This window comes from Trichophyton verrucosum (assembly GCF_000151505.1).
Source record: "Trichophyton verrucosum HKI 0517 chromosome Unknown contig01170_1.f1.exp, whole genome shotgun sequence".
Lineage (NCBI taxonomy): Eukaryota > Fungi > Ascomycota > Eurotiomycetes > Onygenales > Arthrodermataceae > Trichophyton > Trichophyton verrucosum.
The window spans coordinates 69,235-82,268 of NW_003315153.1; the positions used below are offsets into that span (position 1 = coordinate 69,235).

A 13,034-nucleotide genomic window follows, 5' to 3' on the forward strand; every position below is an offset into this window, starting at 1 on the left:
GCCATCGTCACTACCATCACTACTGCCCCGTAAGCCCAACAACAAAAGGCCAGTCTATCCAAGTAAACACAAGAGGACGGCGTGGTTGCGAGTGGTAGCCAGGCGTTGACGTTGACGTTGTTGACGTTGTTGGTGTTGTTGTTGTTGCTGCACGCGGGAGGAAGAAGTTGCCTGTGCTGACTTCGCAACTTGCGGACTTGCAACCTCAACTTCTCCCTCGCCTGTCCTCGTCCACTTCATCGCATCCATCACCACCCAGAGCGACAGCAGCTCTCGACAGACGGACCGCCAGAGAGAGCAGCCTGACAGGCCCAGGGCTTCTTCATCCTGCCGCCCGTCCGCTGAGTCCTTTTTCAGGGGCCGCATCCCACCCCCCCAGCCGCCACCGCCGCCCGTCTTGCTCCTCCACCGTCGAAGCCATCCACTGCCCGCTGCAGCCATCGAGCGGCCACTCAGTAATATCTGCTCCGGGTCTACGAGGCTGCTGCATGGCCGGGCAAGTGACCGTGGATACTGCAATTACCTTTGCCTGTGAGCTTGTCGACGTCTCGCCGGCTCGATGATGCGCTGCTAGACGTTTCGCCCGCCCGTTTAGCATATTAGAAATACTCCCCCAGTCGCAACGTCTACTACGCCTCTGCAGCGCCGGCTCCTCCGACTCGCAGACATACCCACAGCCGAAATACACAGAGTATCAGGGTGTCCTGCTGCTTCTGCTCATTACACACGGACGGGCAGTTCAGGACGGTGTCCCGTTTGGCAATCGTTTTTGCGTCAAACAAGCCACCCCCGTGGTAAACAAGAGGCGAACGAGCACGTACAGCAATCCACGCAGGCAAGGTTGATAGAGCGGATATTATTATTATTGTTGTTATTATATTATTATTGCAAGCTCCTCGGGCAGCAAGAAAATATGGAACCACAGTGGCAGAACTACTCCGATATACCGGGGAACAAGCCTGGCCAGTTCACTCCCAACACTGGCCACTCAGCCGTCGACCACGGACAGACACACCAGCCTCCTCGCGGCTTCACGTACGAAACGTATCAACCACCAGGCAGCGTGTCTAAGGTGCCTGCAAGCCTCAGACCGACCTCCATGGTCCCCTCGCCCTCTGGCAACGGCAACGGCTCCGGCACGCCCAACACTCGCGATCTGGATCATGACACCCACATGGAAGACGCGGACCCTTACAACAGAGCCAAGTACTCTGCTCGACCGCCCACGCACCAGCGAAACTCGTCGCAATACCTCGCTAATGAAGAAACCTACTCCGCTGCCCGCAGATACTCTCCCATGAACATTATCTCGCCCACTTTGCCGTATAACATGAGCCCCAACGCCGCCCAGAATACATATGGCTTCCCTCCCACCGCAAAGTCCAGCTCGCATCCCTCGCCTACCACCAGTGCAAACAACTACTCGGCCTCGCAATCATATCAATCACCACCATGTATGTTCTCAGTCCTGTTTCACTCTCTACCACCTCAAGACCGGCAGTTTCACTCTCTGCCTCTGCTCGCTGGCGGACTGTCGAGAGGCGGCCTCAACGCCTCCCAGCTCGCCAAAGGTGGACTGGGATTTCAGCAATCCTCCATCACTGCACTCTAGGTCTAATGATGACCATTTCCCCTTTACCATTCATAAACCTGCTCCTCCTGAACACGCAGCAAACTTTTACATTGACCACCATCTTACTAACACATCTCCAGCCGCACCCTCACGACCGCATGCCCCACGCCTACCCCCCGTACAGTCCAACGATATGAGCCCGGAGAGATACTATCCGCAGTCTGCGACCCTTCAGCTCCATTCCGCTTTTGGCCAAGACTCAAAATCTCATCGCCCAGTCTCGTATCAGCCTCAGTCAGCTGGCGGGAGTCCTAGTGTTGGCATGGGCAGGGGTCCCGTACCAAAGTTCCAGAGTATCAAATGCATCAGCGAGTTACAACCCAGGATCAACAAGCAGCCAGCTTTCCGACGAGCCAACCCAGAAGGAGGGTTCATCAGTGTATGTTTCCCCGCAGCGCTCACCTTTATCGCTATATCGACGCTAATGCTAATCTCTTTATTTTATCTTTCACACTAGCCTTTACAAGCCCTCACAACACATCTACCAGCAACGTATCGAATTTGCAACCCGACCTTCAAGTACGAGTCATCTAGGAACCCTCGACGTGTGCTGACGAAGCCGAGCAAAGGTGTCAAGAACGATGGCTACGATAACGATGATAGCGACTATATTCTTTATGTCAACGATATTCTCGGCAGTGAGGAAGCAAACCACAAGTACGACACTCTTGACACTTTGCACACGTCGAATCCACAGCAGCATACTGACTCCTTGTCAACTAGGAACCGCTACCTTATCCTTGACGTCCTCGGCCAAGGAACTTTTGGACAAGTAGTCAAGTGTCAAAATCTAAAGACGCAGGAAGTCATTGCCGTGAAAGTCATCAAGAATAGGACCGCATACTTCAACCAGAGTATGATGGAAGTGTCGGTCTTGGATTTGGTATGTCGATTCGAACGTTTGTCGGACTAGACCTGCAGCTAACAGTTAGCAGATTAGCAGCAAACTTGACAAGAACGATGACCACCATCTACTTCGACTAAAGGACACCTTCATCCATCGCCAACATCTGTGCTTGGTATTTGAGTTGCTCAGTGTTAATCTTTACGAGTTGATCAAGCAAAATCAGTTCCGTGGCTTGAGTACCACACTCGTGAGGGTGTTCGCTCAACAGTTGCTTAACGGGCTCGCACTCTTGAACAAAGCTAGATTGATACATTGCGATCTAAAGCCGGAGAACATCTTGCTAAAAAAGTACGTTGCCGCTTTCCTTACATTTTACAATTGATAGCTAACATATTTGATTAAAAAAAGCCTCGAGAGCCCTATAATCAAAATTATCGACTTCGGATCTGCGTGCGACGAGCGACAAACCGTCTATACCTATATCCAGTCTAGATTTTACCGCTCACCCGAAGTTCTCCTAGGATTGCCGTAAGTAGTTTTACTCAATGCACTCTTAGAATAAATTGTTAACATCCCTGCAGATACTCCTCGGCAATTGATATGTGGTCCCTCGGATGCATTGTTGTTGAACTCTTCCTCGGGCTTCCTCTCTTCCCTGGATCATCGGAGTACAACCAAATAGCTAGAATAACAGAAATGCTGGGCTTGCCTCCAGTATGGATGCTCGAGAACGGGAAGCAGGCTGGTGAATTCTTTGAGAAGACACAAGATGAGTTTGGCCGACAGAGTTTCAGACTGAAGAGCATGGAACAATATTCTCGCGAGCACAACACCAAAGAACAGCCAAGCAAGAAGTACTTCCAAGCTACCACACTGCCGGAAATCATCAGGTCATACGCAATGCCGCGGAAGAACATGAAGCAGGCCGAAATTGACAGAGGTATGTGTATTGCCCCAAGTATGTTGCTGTGAATCGTAACTAACTCTCTGATCAACAGAAATGAACAACCGCGTGGCATTCATTGATTTTGTTCGCGGCCTCCTATCCATTAACCCTCTTGAAAGATGGTCTCCGCAACAAGCCAAACTCCACCCCTTCATCACGCAGCAAAAGTTCACCCAACCGTTCGTCCCGCCGGTCCATCTCAAATCCTCCGTCATCAATAAATCTGTTGCTCCCGGAGTCCAACAACAGCAACAAGCAGAAGCAGCATCCAAGCAACGCGCCCAAGCTGCACAAGCACAAGCGGCCCAAGCCCAAGCAAACTCTGCCGCTGCCGCTGCCGCACAATCTGCTTATGCTCTTCAAATGAACCAATTTAACGCACCGCACAATCAACCTCCACCGGTCTACAACAACATGTATAATTCCCAGCAGCAGCAACAACACCCGGCTCCGCCTCCACAGCAACAGCCTCAGCAGCAACAGGGCCCACCACCACCCTATCCTACACAACAGGGTTATCAAATGCCTATCATGCAATCTGGCCATATGTCTATGCCACCGCAGCAGACACAATATGGCTCCTCTCAAAACCTATACGCGCAAGCAACTACGCGCGCAGGTCGACAACGGGCTACGACAATGGATCAACAACAGAGTGGTATTCCACCGTCTATACAACGGGTGGCTAGTCACTTGGACCCCAACTCACCCATTCGACTCCAGCCTAGCCCGGCGTACTACCCACCTCCAGCCGACGGGTACCCTGACGCTTCCGGCCCAGGTCAAAGACGAACTAGCCGGGCAAGAAACAACGGTTCACACGGCCGAAATAGAGACTTCATCCGCAGTCTCGAAGATGGTGCACTGGGAGATGGCTTCATGAACCAGAACCAGAACCAATGGCACTGATTGAACGTGAACATTTTCCAAATACCATTTCACATTTATTTTATTCCAACTGTACCAATTGAGGATACAGCTCACCTCAATTGGCCGTACAGCTTCAAACAAACAACTACCCTAAAAAGCCAATAAAGCAATCGGGCTCTGCAAGGGGTTAACGTTCCCTGGACTTGAATTCCGGGTTTGGCTCACTTATGTACATTTACCCAACATCCCGCCCCCTGCCTCTCCACTCCACTCATCAAACATTATATACTCTTCGCAAGGCATCTGCAATATACGTGCACATAGCCAATGGTCTTGCGCGCGCCAAACAAAGCACACACTTATATCACGCGATGGAACGCCCGCACCACTTGGATTTTAGGGTATTGGGATAAACAAGTTGAATTGAATCGAACTTGGTTGACGATGGATGAGGCAATTAGCTCTGACGAGTGATAGAAAGGACAAGAACAGAATTATCACTGATGATGAATATAGTGGAATGCTATGCTCTGTGTATGTTGGCTAGGTATTGGTGGATGAAAATGATGCCTCTCCTGGAATGAATGATACGGCAAGGGGTAAAAAAAGGAGAAGGAGATATGAATGGCCCCCTGTTTTCTTTTCTTTTCATCCCGTTACCTTTATATATTCCCTTCTATTATTCCCCTATTTTATCAACATTTATATCTCTTGACCTTTAAGTGGTCGTCTTTTTTTCTCTCTATTTTTTTTTTTTCTATTCCAGTATTACAACATCCACAAACAAGGATGCAACCGTTTTGATGGACCGATTATAGGCTTATATTTTCTATATTCCCACTTTGCTTCGCTTCATCTTCTCTATCAGCTTTACTGTTTGACTTTTTGATATACGTCATTACTTCGAACTTCGATTTTTTTTATATATTTTTATTTATTTTTTTTTTTTATTTTTTTGCCTTTATCTCTAGTCTGTTAACCATAGCGTTGGAGTTGGTAGTTATGTTATCTCATAACATATTATATCGACTCGCCTCACTCTAGATTGGAAAGAGATGCTGGATGTGTAGTTAGTTGTAGATATATAGGAAGATACTCACGTCCAGTAACCTGGATATACAGAGGTCAAGAAAAAGTTCATTCTGACATCCAACTCTAGCTAGAAACGATAAAATGAGCCCGCAATAGATCGCAGTATCTCCCTTCTGAAAGGTATTCCTGATGTTTACTTCCTGGGTCCTGGTCAACTTATGTTCGAAGCGAAAAGTGGCAATAGACAGAAGTCATACGACAATATCTTCCTTACTAAGGTAGGATTGGTTGAGCTTAAGAAGAATCTCCTCGTTTTGAAGCCTTCACATTGAGAAATAATATATATACCATCATTAGGGCTGAGTCAAGCAGATGCGACTTTCGGTACTCTTCGGAATAAGGCTCGGTCGAAAAACCGTAGACAGATTACTTTTGCCTGAAAATTATGTAGGAACGGCCTGCTTTAACGATAGGCCTTTTAGGGTCTCCGATCTGGGTTTGTAACTAATAAACGAATGCGGTCCTTTTAGCACTTTTGTGAGATTTAGATGATAGTTAATTAGTCCATCGAATCTGGGTCCAGGAAGCCTGCCCCTTGGGTCTTGAGTGGTTGGGTTCCAGATAACTGTGAGGTTTGGTAGCTAAAAGTCCTGCGGTATCAGGACGAATCCATGGTAAAACGTAGCGTTGGCTTGATGAGAGAATTATTGTAATTGGCTGGAGTGAGTGGCATGTTCAACGGCTAGATGCCAAACCCATCAAGCAGTATTTCGATACGAAGCTCGGTGATAGAAGATTCAATCCCTCTGTATAGAGCCGAGCAGTACAGATATATGAAATAGTCCCGCGCTGTTTTACCCGCTAGGTAGCCATATATTATGGATCCATTAAGTGGGCAATGTAGTCCTCTGCACACGGCAGAAGCGAGGCACGCAATTGCGGAAAAGCATTCAACGGCGTCTGGTTTCTTGTAGCTATTGTGATATAATATGACACAACCCAGGATTAGGCACCAACGACCGAATTAACTGCCGTCATGTCTTGATAGATGATCTCTGCTATAGATACATCTTTAGCCCAGAGGACTTGGGTATATGAAGTTGACCTCATGACGCAGGCACTCTTTAAAAAAAAACCTCAAATGAGAATCTTGAGTTTAGCTGCTCCTGACCAGTGAAAGAAGTATTAGCCTTCAAGCGCGCTCAACAGCTATCACCAGCTATCAGATGCCAGAGAAAGCACTGTCGTTGGCGATTTTGTCTGTCGATGCCTGGGCTGTTAGTTATATGACCCGCGCTAACCCGATCGGGCTAGCCACCCTCGCTTAGATTTTTTTATCGAGTTTGTCGTTTTTTTGACGAGCGAAAAGAAAGCGAGCGAGCGAACAAAACCACCACCGACCAGACCACAGACATCTCCAGCGTTTCCGTCAGGTTTGTCGAGAGATCAGCACACGAAACAAGAAGCCCGCACGCCTGTCCTGACCAGCACGATGTCTCGTTTCTTCCACGGCGGCAGTGACAGCGAAAGCTCGTCCTCAGATGAGGAGGAGCTCTACAGCGATCGCGATAAGCCCGAAGACGATGAGGAGGAGTCCAGCGAAGAAGAGTCCAGCGAGGAGGAGTCCTCGGAGGAGGAGAGTGATTCCGATGACGATGGCGGTCTCCAGGGTGCGAGCAAGTTCTACAAGTCGACCAAGGCCGCCGTTGAGTCGGACGAAGATGAGGAGCGGGTTACGGTCATGAAGAGTGCGAAGGATAAGAGACTAGAGGAGTTGGAACACACAATCAAGGTCATTGATAATGCGGAGAGAATCAATGACTGGGCTGTTATTTCTACAGGTATGTCTGGAGAATGGTTGGCCGTGGACTGCGGGGTGGTGTTTCTTGATAAGAGAAAACTGACTTGGGTGGTGTAGAGTTCGATAAGCTGAACAGGCAGACTGCAAAGATTGTCCAGTCTGGTCCTATTCCAAAGGTCTATATCAAGGCCATTGCCGATCTGGAGGACTTCATGAACGAGACGCTTGCGAAGCAGAAGGTGTCCACAAAGAAGATGAACGCCAACAACGCCAAGGGCTTCAACACTGTCAAGCAGCGTCTAAAGAAGAACAACAAGGAATATGTCACCGAGATCGAAAAGTACAGAGAGAACAAGGAGGAGTACATGGAACCAGACCAGGAGGAAGAAGTCGTGGTTGTGGAGCGTGCTCCCCGTGCCGCTACCCGAGTTGAGGATGTTCTTATCGGAGACGACACTGGATTCTCGACCGTTGGCCGTGGTGGAAAGGCTCTCCAGTATACCCCAGAGAGCATTCTCAAGCACCTCCGTGTTGTGGTGGAGTCTAGAGGCAAGAAAAACACCGACCGTATGGAGCAGATCCGAACTATGGAAAAACTCCTCGAGGTTGCTACAACACCATACCACACCATCCGAATCCTCCTGACCCTCATCTCTACTCGTTTCGACCTCAGCACCACTTCAGTAAACAACTTCTTGGGTACTGATCAATGGAAACTCGCGGAGCGAGAAATTACCACCCTGCTCCAGACCCTGGAAGAGAACCCTTCGTATGTTGTCACTGAAGGTGCTGAAGAGTGGGAAGATGATGAGAAGATGCCACAGCTGGCTCCTGGTGAAGTCCTCAAGGTGCCTGGAAGCATCGTCTCTCTGGTTGAACGATTAGATGATGAGCTCACCCTTTCGCTGCAACACATCGATCCTCATACAGCCGAGTACATTGAGAGACTCAGTGACGAGCAGCTACTATACAACAACATTGTTCGTGCCTTGATCTATGTTGAGAACCTCAATGAGATCGAGAAGTCCGAGCCCAGACAAGATAGCGTGAACAGAGTTCTGATGCGAAGACTAGAGCACGTCTACTTCAAGCCTGCCCAGGTTGTCAACATAATGGAAGAAAACTCGTGGAAGGTTGTCCCTGAGAAGCTTGACTCGTCGATCACGCCTCGAGCAAAGAGCACAGATGTCACCGCTTTGGTACAGACCCTTTGTAACTATCTGTTCGAGTACAGTGACGGCATCATCAGAGCTCGTGCTATGCTCTGCCAGATCTACTTCCTCGCCCTTCATGACAAATACCACCGCGCCAGAGACCTCATGTTGATGTCCCATCTCACAGAGAACATCTCCAACTTTGACGTCAGCACACAGATCCTCTTCAACCGAACACTTGTGCAGATTGGTCTCTGCGCTTTCCGTGCCGGACTTGTCTATGAAGCCCAAAACACCCTCTCTGAGGTTTGCGGAAGTGGACGACAAAAGGAGCTTCTGGCTCAGGGAATTATCATGCAGAGATACTCCTCTGTCTCCCCCGAGCAGGAGAAACTTGAGCGTCAACGCCAGCTCCCCTTCCACATGCACATCAACCTTGAGCTCCTCGAGTGCATCTACCTTACCTCCAGCATGTTCCTTGAGGTTCCCCTAATGGCCCAGAGCTCTTCCTCCCCCGAACTCAAGCGACGAATCATCTCGAAGACATTCCGAAGAATGCTCGATTACAACGAGCGACAAGTCTTTACCGGCCCACCAGAGAACACCCGTGATGGTGTTATCATGAGCGCCAAGTTCCTTGCAGCCGGCGACTGGAAGAAGGCCTCTGCCACCCTCAACTCCATCAAGATCTGGGACTTGATGGCCCAGCCCGACAAGATCAAAGTCATGCTTGCCGAGCAAATCCAAGAGGAAGGTCTACGTACCTATCTGTTCACTTACGCTCCATTCTACGATACCCTTTCCATCAGCACCCTCGCAGCCATGTTCGAGCTCTCCGAGAAGAGAATTGCTGCTATAGTCAGCCGCATGATCTCTCACGAAGAACTCAGCGCCGCCCTCGACCAAGTTAACGACGCCATTGTCTTCCGCAAGGGCGTTGAGCTTTTTAGACTCCAGAGTCAAATCGTTACTCTTGCAGACAAGTCCATGTCTCTACTAGAAGCTAACGAGAAGACCCTTGAACAACGAACACAAGGCATGACCAATGCGTTCCAACGTGACCAGGGTCATGGCGGACGAGGTGGCGGACGAGGTGGTAGAGGCGGACAGCGAGGTGGTGGTGGCCGTGGCGGTGGTATTGGAGGACAAGGTAGAAGGCCCGGTAACCAGCAGTTCGGCGGTGGTGCCCTTGGTGGAGCGATCCGAGCATGAAAGAATTATCCCTTCTAATCCCCTTCTTCCATCATCAAGCCCCCTTTTTTTGACACCCAAGAAGTTAATGAAATGATGTGTTTTATGATTTTCTGTGTCAGCATCATTTCCTACTTTCGTTTTCTTAATGGTTCTTGTCTTCTTTTTACTTCTTTTCCTATTTACGTGTACCGGCTCTGTCTTCAGTGAATGCTTGGGGTTGAGTCTGCATCTACGCCATTTGGCAGGGTTCAAAAATGTCCATGCATATTATAAACGATCAATGGCAGGTTAAACAAATCAAAACTTCAGTGGTTCACTTTTCAATATTCGAACTATCGAATGTTGATAATAAATACAAATACTCTGGTCTTTCGGGCGTAGCCGACTATCATCGGTCCATCCATAACTTTGGGTGGGCACCGAATATACCGGATAGGCGTTCTAGGCTTCAGTATTGAACATTTCGTTACCATGGGCGGTGGTAGAGGGCCTCCAATCGTTGGATGGCAACAGGTAACGTCCGTCTTCCTGGTATTTAGCTGTGGGTGCATTCACCAACATTGTTCAACACGGGCGACATAGGCTCGTGTGTGGGTAAGAAGATCAGCCAATTCGTAAGTCGGCAAGTGTTTTCAGCTTCAAGTCAAATACACGACCATCTCACCCGCTATCTTGTAGATACTGGGGCGACCAGTATTCCGCTTCTTCAGCCTGTGAATCAACCCATACAAGACCGTCCGCAAGAAGGTCATCGATAACCGTCTTTGATCTCGCTTTCTCCCACTGTAGATTTAACTGTAGCATAGATACCGTTACAAAACCTAGGAGCTGGATGACTTCCAGAACGGTGGCTTGGTCCGTATTAAGCTCCTTGGGAACAGACCGGATGAATGTCTTGCTCCCAACTTTGACGACTTTAAAACCGGATCCAAGTGGTACCAGAGACTCGACAGCACGAAGTATATCATCCCTAATACAATGTCAGTAATTATATCAAACATAAGTCATATACTTAAGAGAGCAGGCGTACTCGGAAACCTCTAATCCACCTCCAATAGCCTTACCAGCTCCCACCACCTTCTGACACGCCTCTACACTGATCAAGCCGCCGTTCTCCGCGCGCGTCTCTCTGCAAAGCTCAACTACTCTGACAGCAACTTCGAAGTAAAAGTCGTTGACATCTCCGCCGAGTATTTGCGTCCAGAAACTACCGCCTTCGCCGAGTCCCCGTTTCCCTTTCCCCTTGATGTTGCTGGCAGCTAGTGGGTCGACTCCTATGGCATGACACATGCGGGCAAACTCTGCTCTGAAGGTTGGATTTGACTTAATAGTCTCTCCATGTTCGAGGGCGAAGGTATGCAGGAGGGACTGGAAAACTGATAACTGTGTCTGGAGAGAGCTCGCATGTGTTGACTTCAGGTTGGCGCCATGGGTTGCAAAGGACTGCGAAGCCTGGTTCTTATTCACAAACGCCCCTAGTCCAACACCGCGACGGGACGACATAGTAAGCCCTTATTGTCTCGTAACTTGCCTGTGACCTCCTGTTTGTCGGGTTTCTCTTCCTCGCTATGTTGCTGTCTTCTTCTCCTCTTTTGCTGTCCTCAAGGTCTTTCCTGCGTCGTTCGTTCTTATCCATACGATAAAACCGCTGACTCATCAATTTTAGCCCTAAAATCCCCAAAGCAACATCCACGTGATGCCATCTGACTAATCAGGACTAGCGTCTTTTGGATTTCCACAAAACACAAAAACTTCTTCAAAACTTTCGTTTCTGCTTCTTTTTTGACCTCGCGACTTCAACGACATTTTCGACCAGCAAATTCAGCACAAGTCGACCTCAGACTCTTTCGACATGGCTCCCACCTCTACGTATGCTTCCCTTCTCTCTTATGCTCACTAATCTCAGTCCCGTGTGTGTAGTGTTGGGTTATAGTCCGTCCTTCTCGCTGGAGTTGCTTGCACCATATCACTTGGCTGTGATTGATGTTAGCACCAGCTCGAACAATCCCGGCGCTCCCTCAAATACCCTTCCGAGTGTTCTACAGATAGCAAGGAATGAAGGTCTATAGGGAGACGTCAATGGGGCATTGAGGCTGAAGGTGTCATAGCTTTCTCCTTGAAATTTATTGTCGGGTCTACGCGAATTGGATACCAGTCCTTGCATGAGGCATTGGTTGTCCACATGATTGCGAAAATAGACAGGCACAGTTATCCCGCGCAGTAATTGCATGGGGCTTTGTCAACCGAGGATACCTTGCGATAGTTCTAGCAACCGGGAAAGCTACATCCAACTATATACGTGTGGATATGCTAGTACCTACTGCGAAAACAATCCAAAGTCTTCATTGATCAAAAACATTTCGTCGAGTCTTTATTAAACGCCTTCAGTTGAGAATGTGGCACTATAAGCTGCAGTTCTTACACTCGGCGAGATTATTTCACTATACGTGGATCGGACTATACTAACGTCGGGCATTTAGCACTGTCCCAACCCAGGACCAGGTCCTTGTTCCTGAGACCCTCTTGAAGAAGCGCAAGAGCCAGGAGAAGGCCAGAGCCAACCGCACCGCTGAGCTTGAGAAGCGCCGCAAGGTTAGTTTGACACCCTTATCTTGCATATCCTGTGCCTATGTTATGTTTCTTGTTTTGTATTGTGATGATATCACCAACGATGCGACTAGACCTTCAGGTCGATGCTGTCGCTTTCACTTTAACCATCTTTCGGGTCTGAAAGTTGCAACCCAAAATAATATATATTGCAGCATATCTGGTGGAAAACGTTGATACTGACTGAATGTTATCCATAGGCCAACAAGAACAAGCGTGCTGTCATCTTCAAGCGTGCTGAGTCCTATGTCAAGGAGTACCGTGATGCTGAGCGTGAGAAGATCCGCTTGGCTCGTTTGAGCAAGCAGGAGGGCTCCCTCTATGTCCCTGCTCAGGCCAAGCTTGTCTTTGTTGTCCGTATCAAGGGGTTGGTGCCAATTCAATTTCTCACTTAAATAACATCGCATTCTAACAACTATATAGTATCAACAAGATTGCTCCTAAGCCTCGCAAGATCCTGCAGCTTCTCCGTCTTCTCCAGATCAACAACGGAGTCTTCGTCAAGCTCACCAAGGCTACCGCTGAGATGTTGACCATTGTTGACCCATACATTGCCTACGGCTACCCCAACCTTAAGAGCGTCCGCGAGCTCGTCTACAAGCGTGGTTACGGAAAGATCAACAAGCAGCGTGTTGCCCTTACCGACAACCAGCTTATCGAGGAGAACCTTGGCAAGTACGGCATTGTCTGCATGGAAGACTTGATCCACGAGATCTACACTGTCGGCCCCAACTTCAAGCAGGCCAGCAACTTCCTGTGGCCATTCAAGCTCTCCAACCCTACTGGTGGTTTCCGCACTCGCAAGTTCAAGCACTTCATCGAGGGTGGTGACACTGGTAACCGTGAGGAGAACATCAACGCTCTCATCAAACAGATGAACTAAGCTAGTCAAAACAAAAATATGGTGTCGGACTTTGGGCGTTATCGGGTGGTTTGGTCACGAGGTTTTA

The 13,034-nt window shown here is 48.8% G+C and overlaps 6 protein-coding genes across 6 annotated transcripts; 4 read left to right on the forward strand and 2 right to left on the reverse strand.

Annotated features, from left to right (window-relative positions):
• Positions 1-54: 54 nt before the first annotated feature.
• Positions 55-441, reverse strand: TRV_07842 (uncharacterized protein; the record flags this gene model as incomplete). Its single annotated transcript, XM_003018100.1, has 1 exon — positions 55-441. One exon carries the CDS (start codon positions 439-441, stop codon positions 55-57), a length of 387 nt encoding a protein of 128 aa, XP_003018146.1.
• Positions 442-913: 472 nt separating this feature from the next.
• On the forward strand, positions 914-1,612 carry TRV_07843 (uncharacterized protein; the record flags this gene model as incomplete). Its single annotated transcript, XM_003018101.1, has 1 exon — positions 914-1,612. One exon carries the CDS (start codon positions 914-916, stop codon positions 1,610-1,612), a length of 699 nt encoding a protein of 232 aa, XP_003018147.1.
• Positions 1,613-1,895: 283 nt separating this feature from the next.
• TRV_07844 (uncharacterized protein) lies at positions 1,896-4,335 on the forward strand (the record flags this gene model as incomplete). The annotated part of the gene is made up of 6 exons (XM_003018102.1): positions 1,896-2,012; positions 2,091-2,516; positions 2,569-2,828; positions 2,973-3,008; positions 3,062-3,420; positions 3,479-4,335. The coding sequence occupies 6 exons, from the start codon at positions 1,896-1,898 to the stop codon at positions 4,333-4,335; spliced, it is 2,055 nt and encodes a 684-aa protein (XP_003018148.1).
• Positions 4,336-6,820: 2,485 nt separating this feature from the next.
• On the forward strand, positions 6,821-9,495 carry TRV_07845 (uncharacterized protein; the record flags this gene model as incomplete). Its single annotated transcript, XM_003018103.1, has 2 exons — positions 6,821-7,169; positions 7,247-9,495. 2 exons carry the CDS (start codon positions 6,821-6,823, stop codon positions 9,493-9,495), a joined length of 2,598 nt encoding a protein of 865 aa, XP_003018149.1.
• A 642-nt stretch (positions 9,496-10,137) lies between these two features.
• TRV_07846 (uncharacterized protein) lies at positions 10,138-10,980 on the reverse strand (the record flags this gene model as incomplete). Its single annotated transcript, XM_003018104.1, has 2 exons — positions 10,138-10,447; positions 10,508-10,980. 2 exons carry the CDS (start codon positions 10,978-10,980, stop codon positions 10,138-10,140), a joined length of 783 nt encoding a protein of 260 aa, XP_003018150.1.
• A 1,153-nt stretch (positions 10,981-12,133) lies between these two features.
• TRV_07847 (uncharacterized protein) lies at positions 12,134-12,967 on the forward strand (the record flags this gene model as incomplete). Its single annotated transcript, XM_003018105.1, has 3 exons — positions 12,134-12,202; positions 12,285-12,451; positions 12,508-12,967. The coding sequence occupies 3 exons, from the start codon at positions 12,134-12,136 to the stop codon at positions 12,965-12,967; spliced, it is 696 nt and encodes a 231-aa protein (XP_003018151.1).
• Between the last annotated feature and the right edge of the window lie 67 nt (positions 12,968-13,034).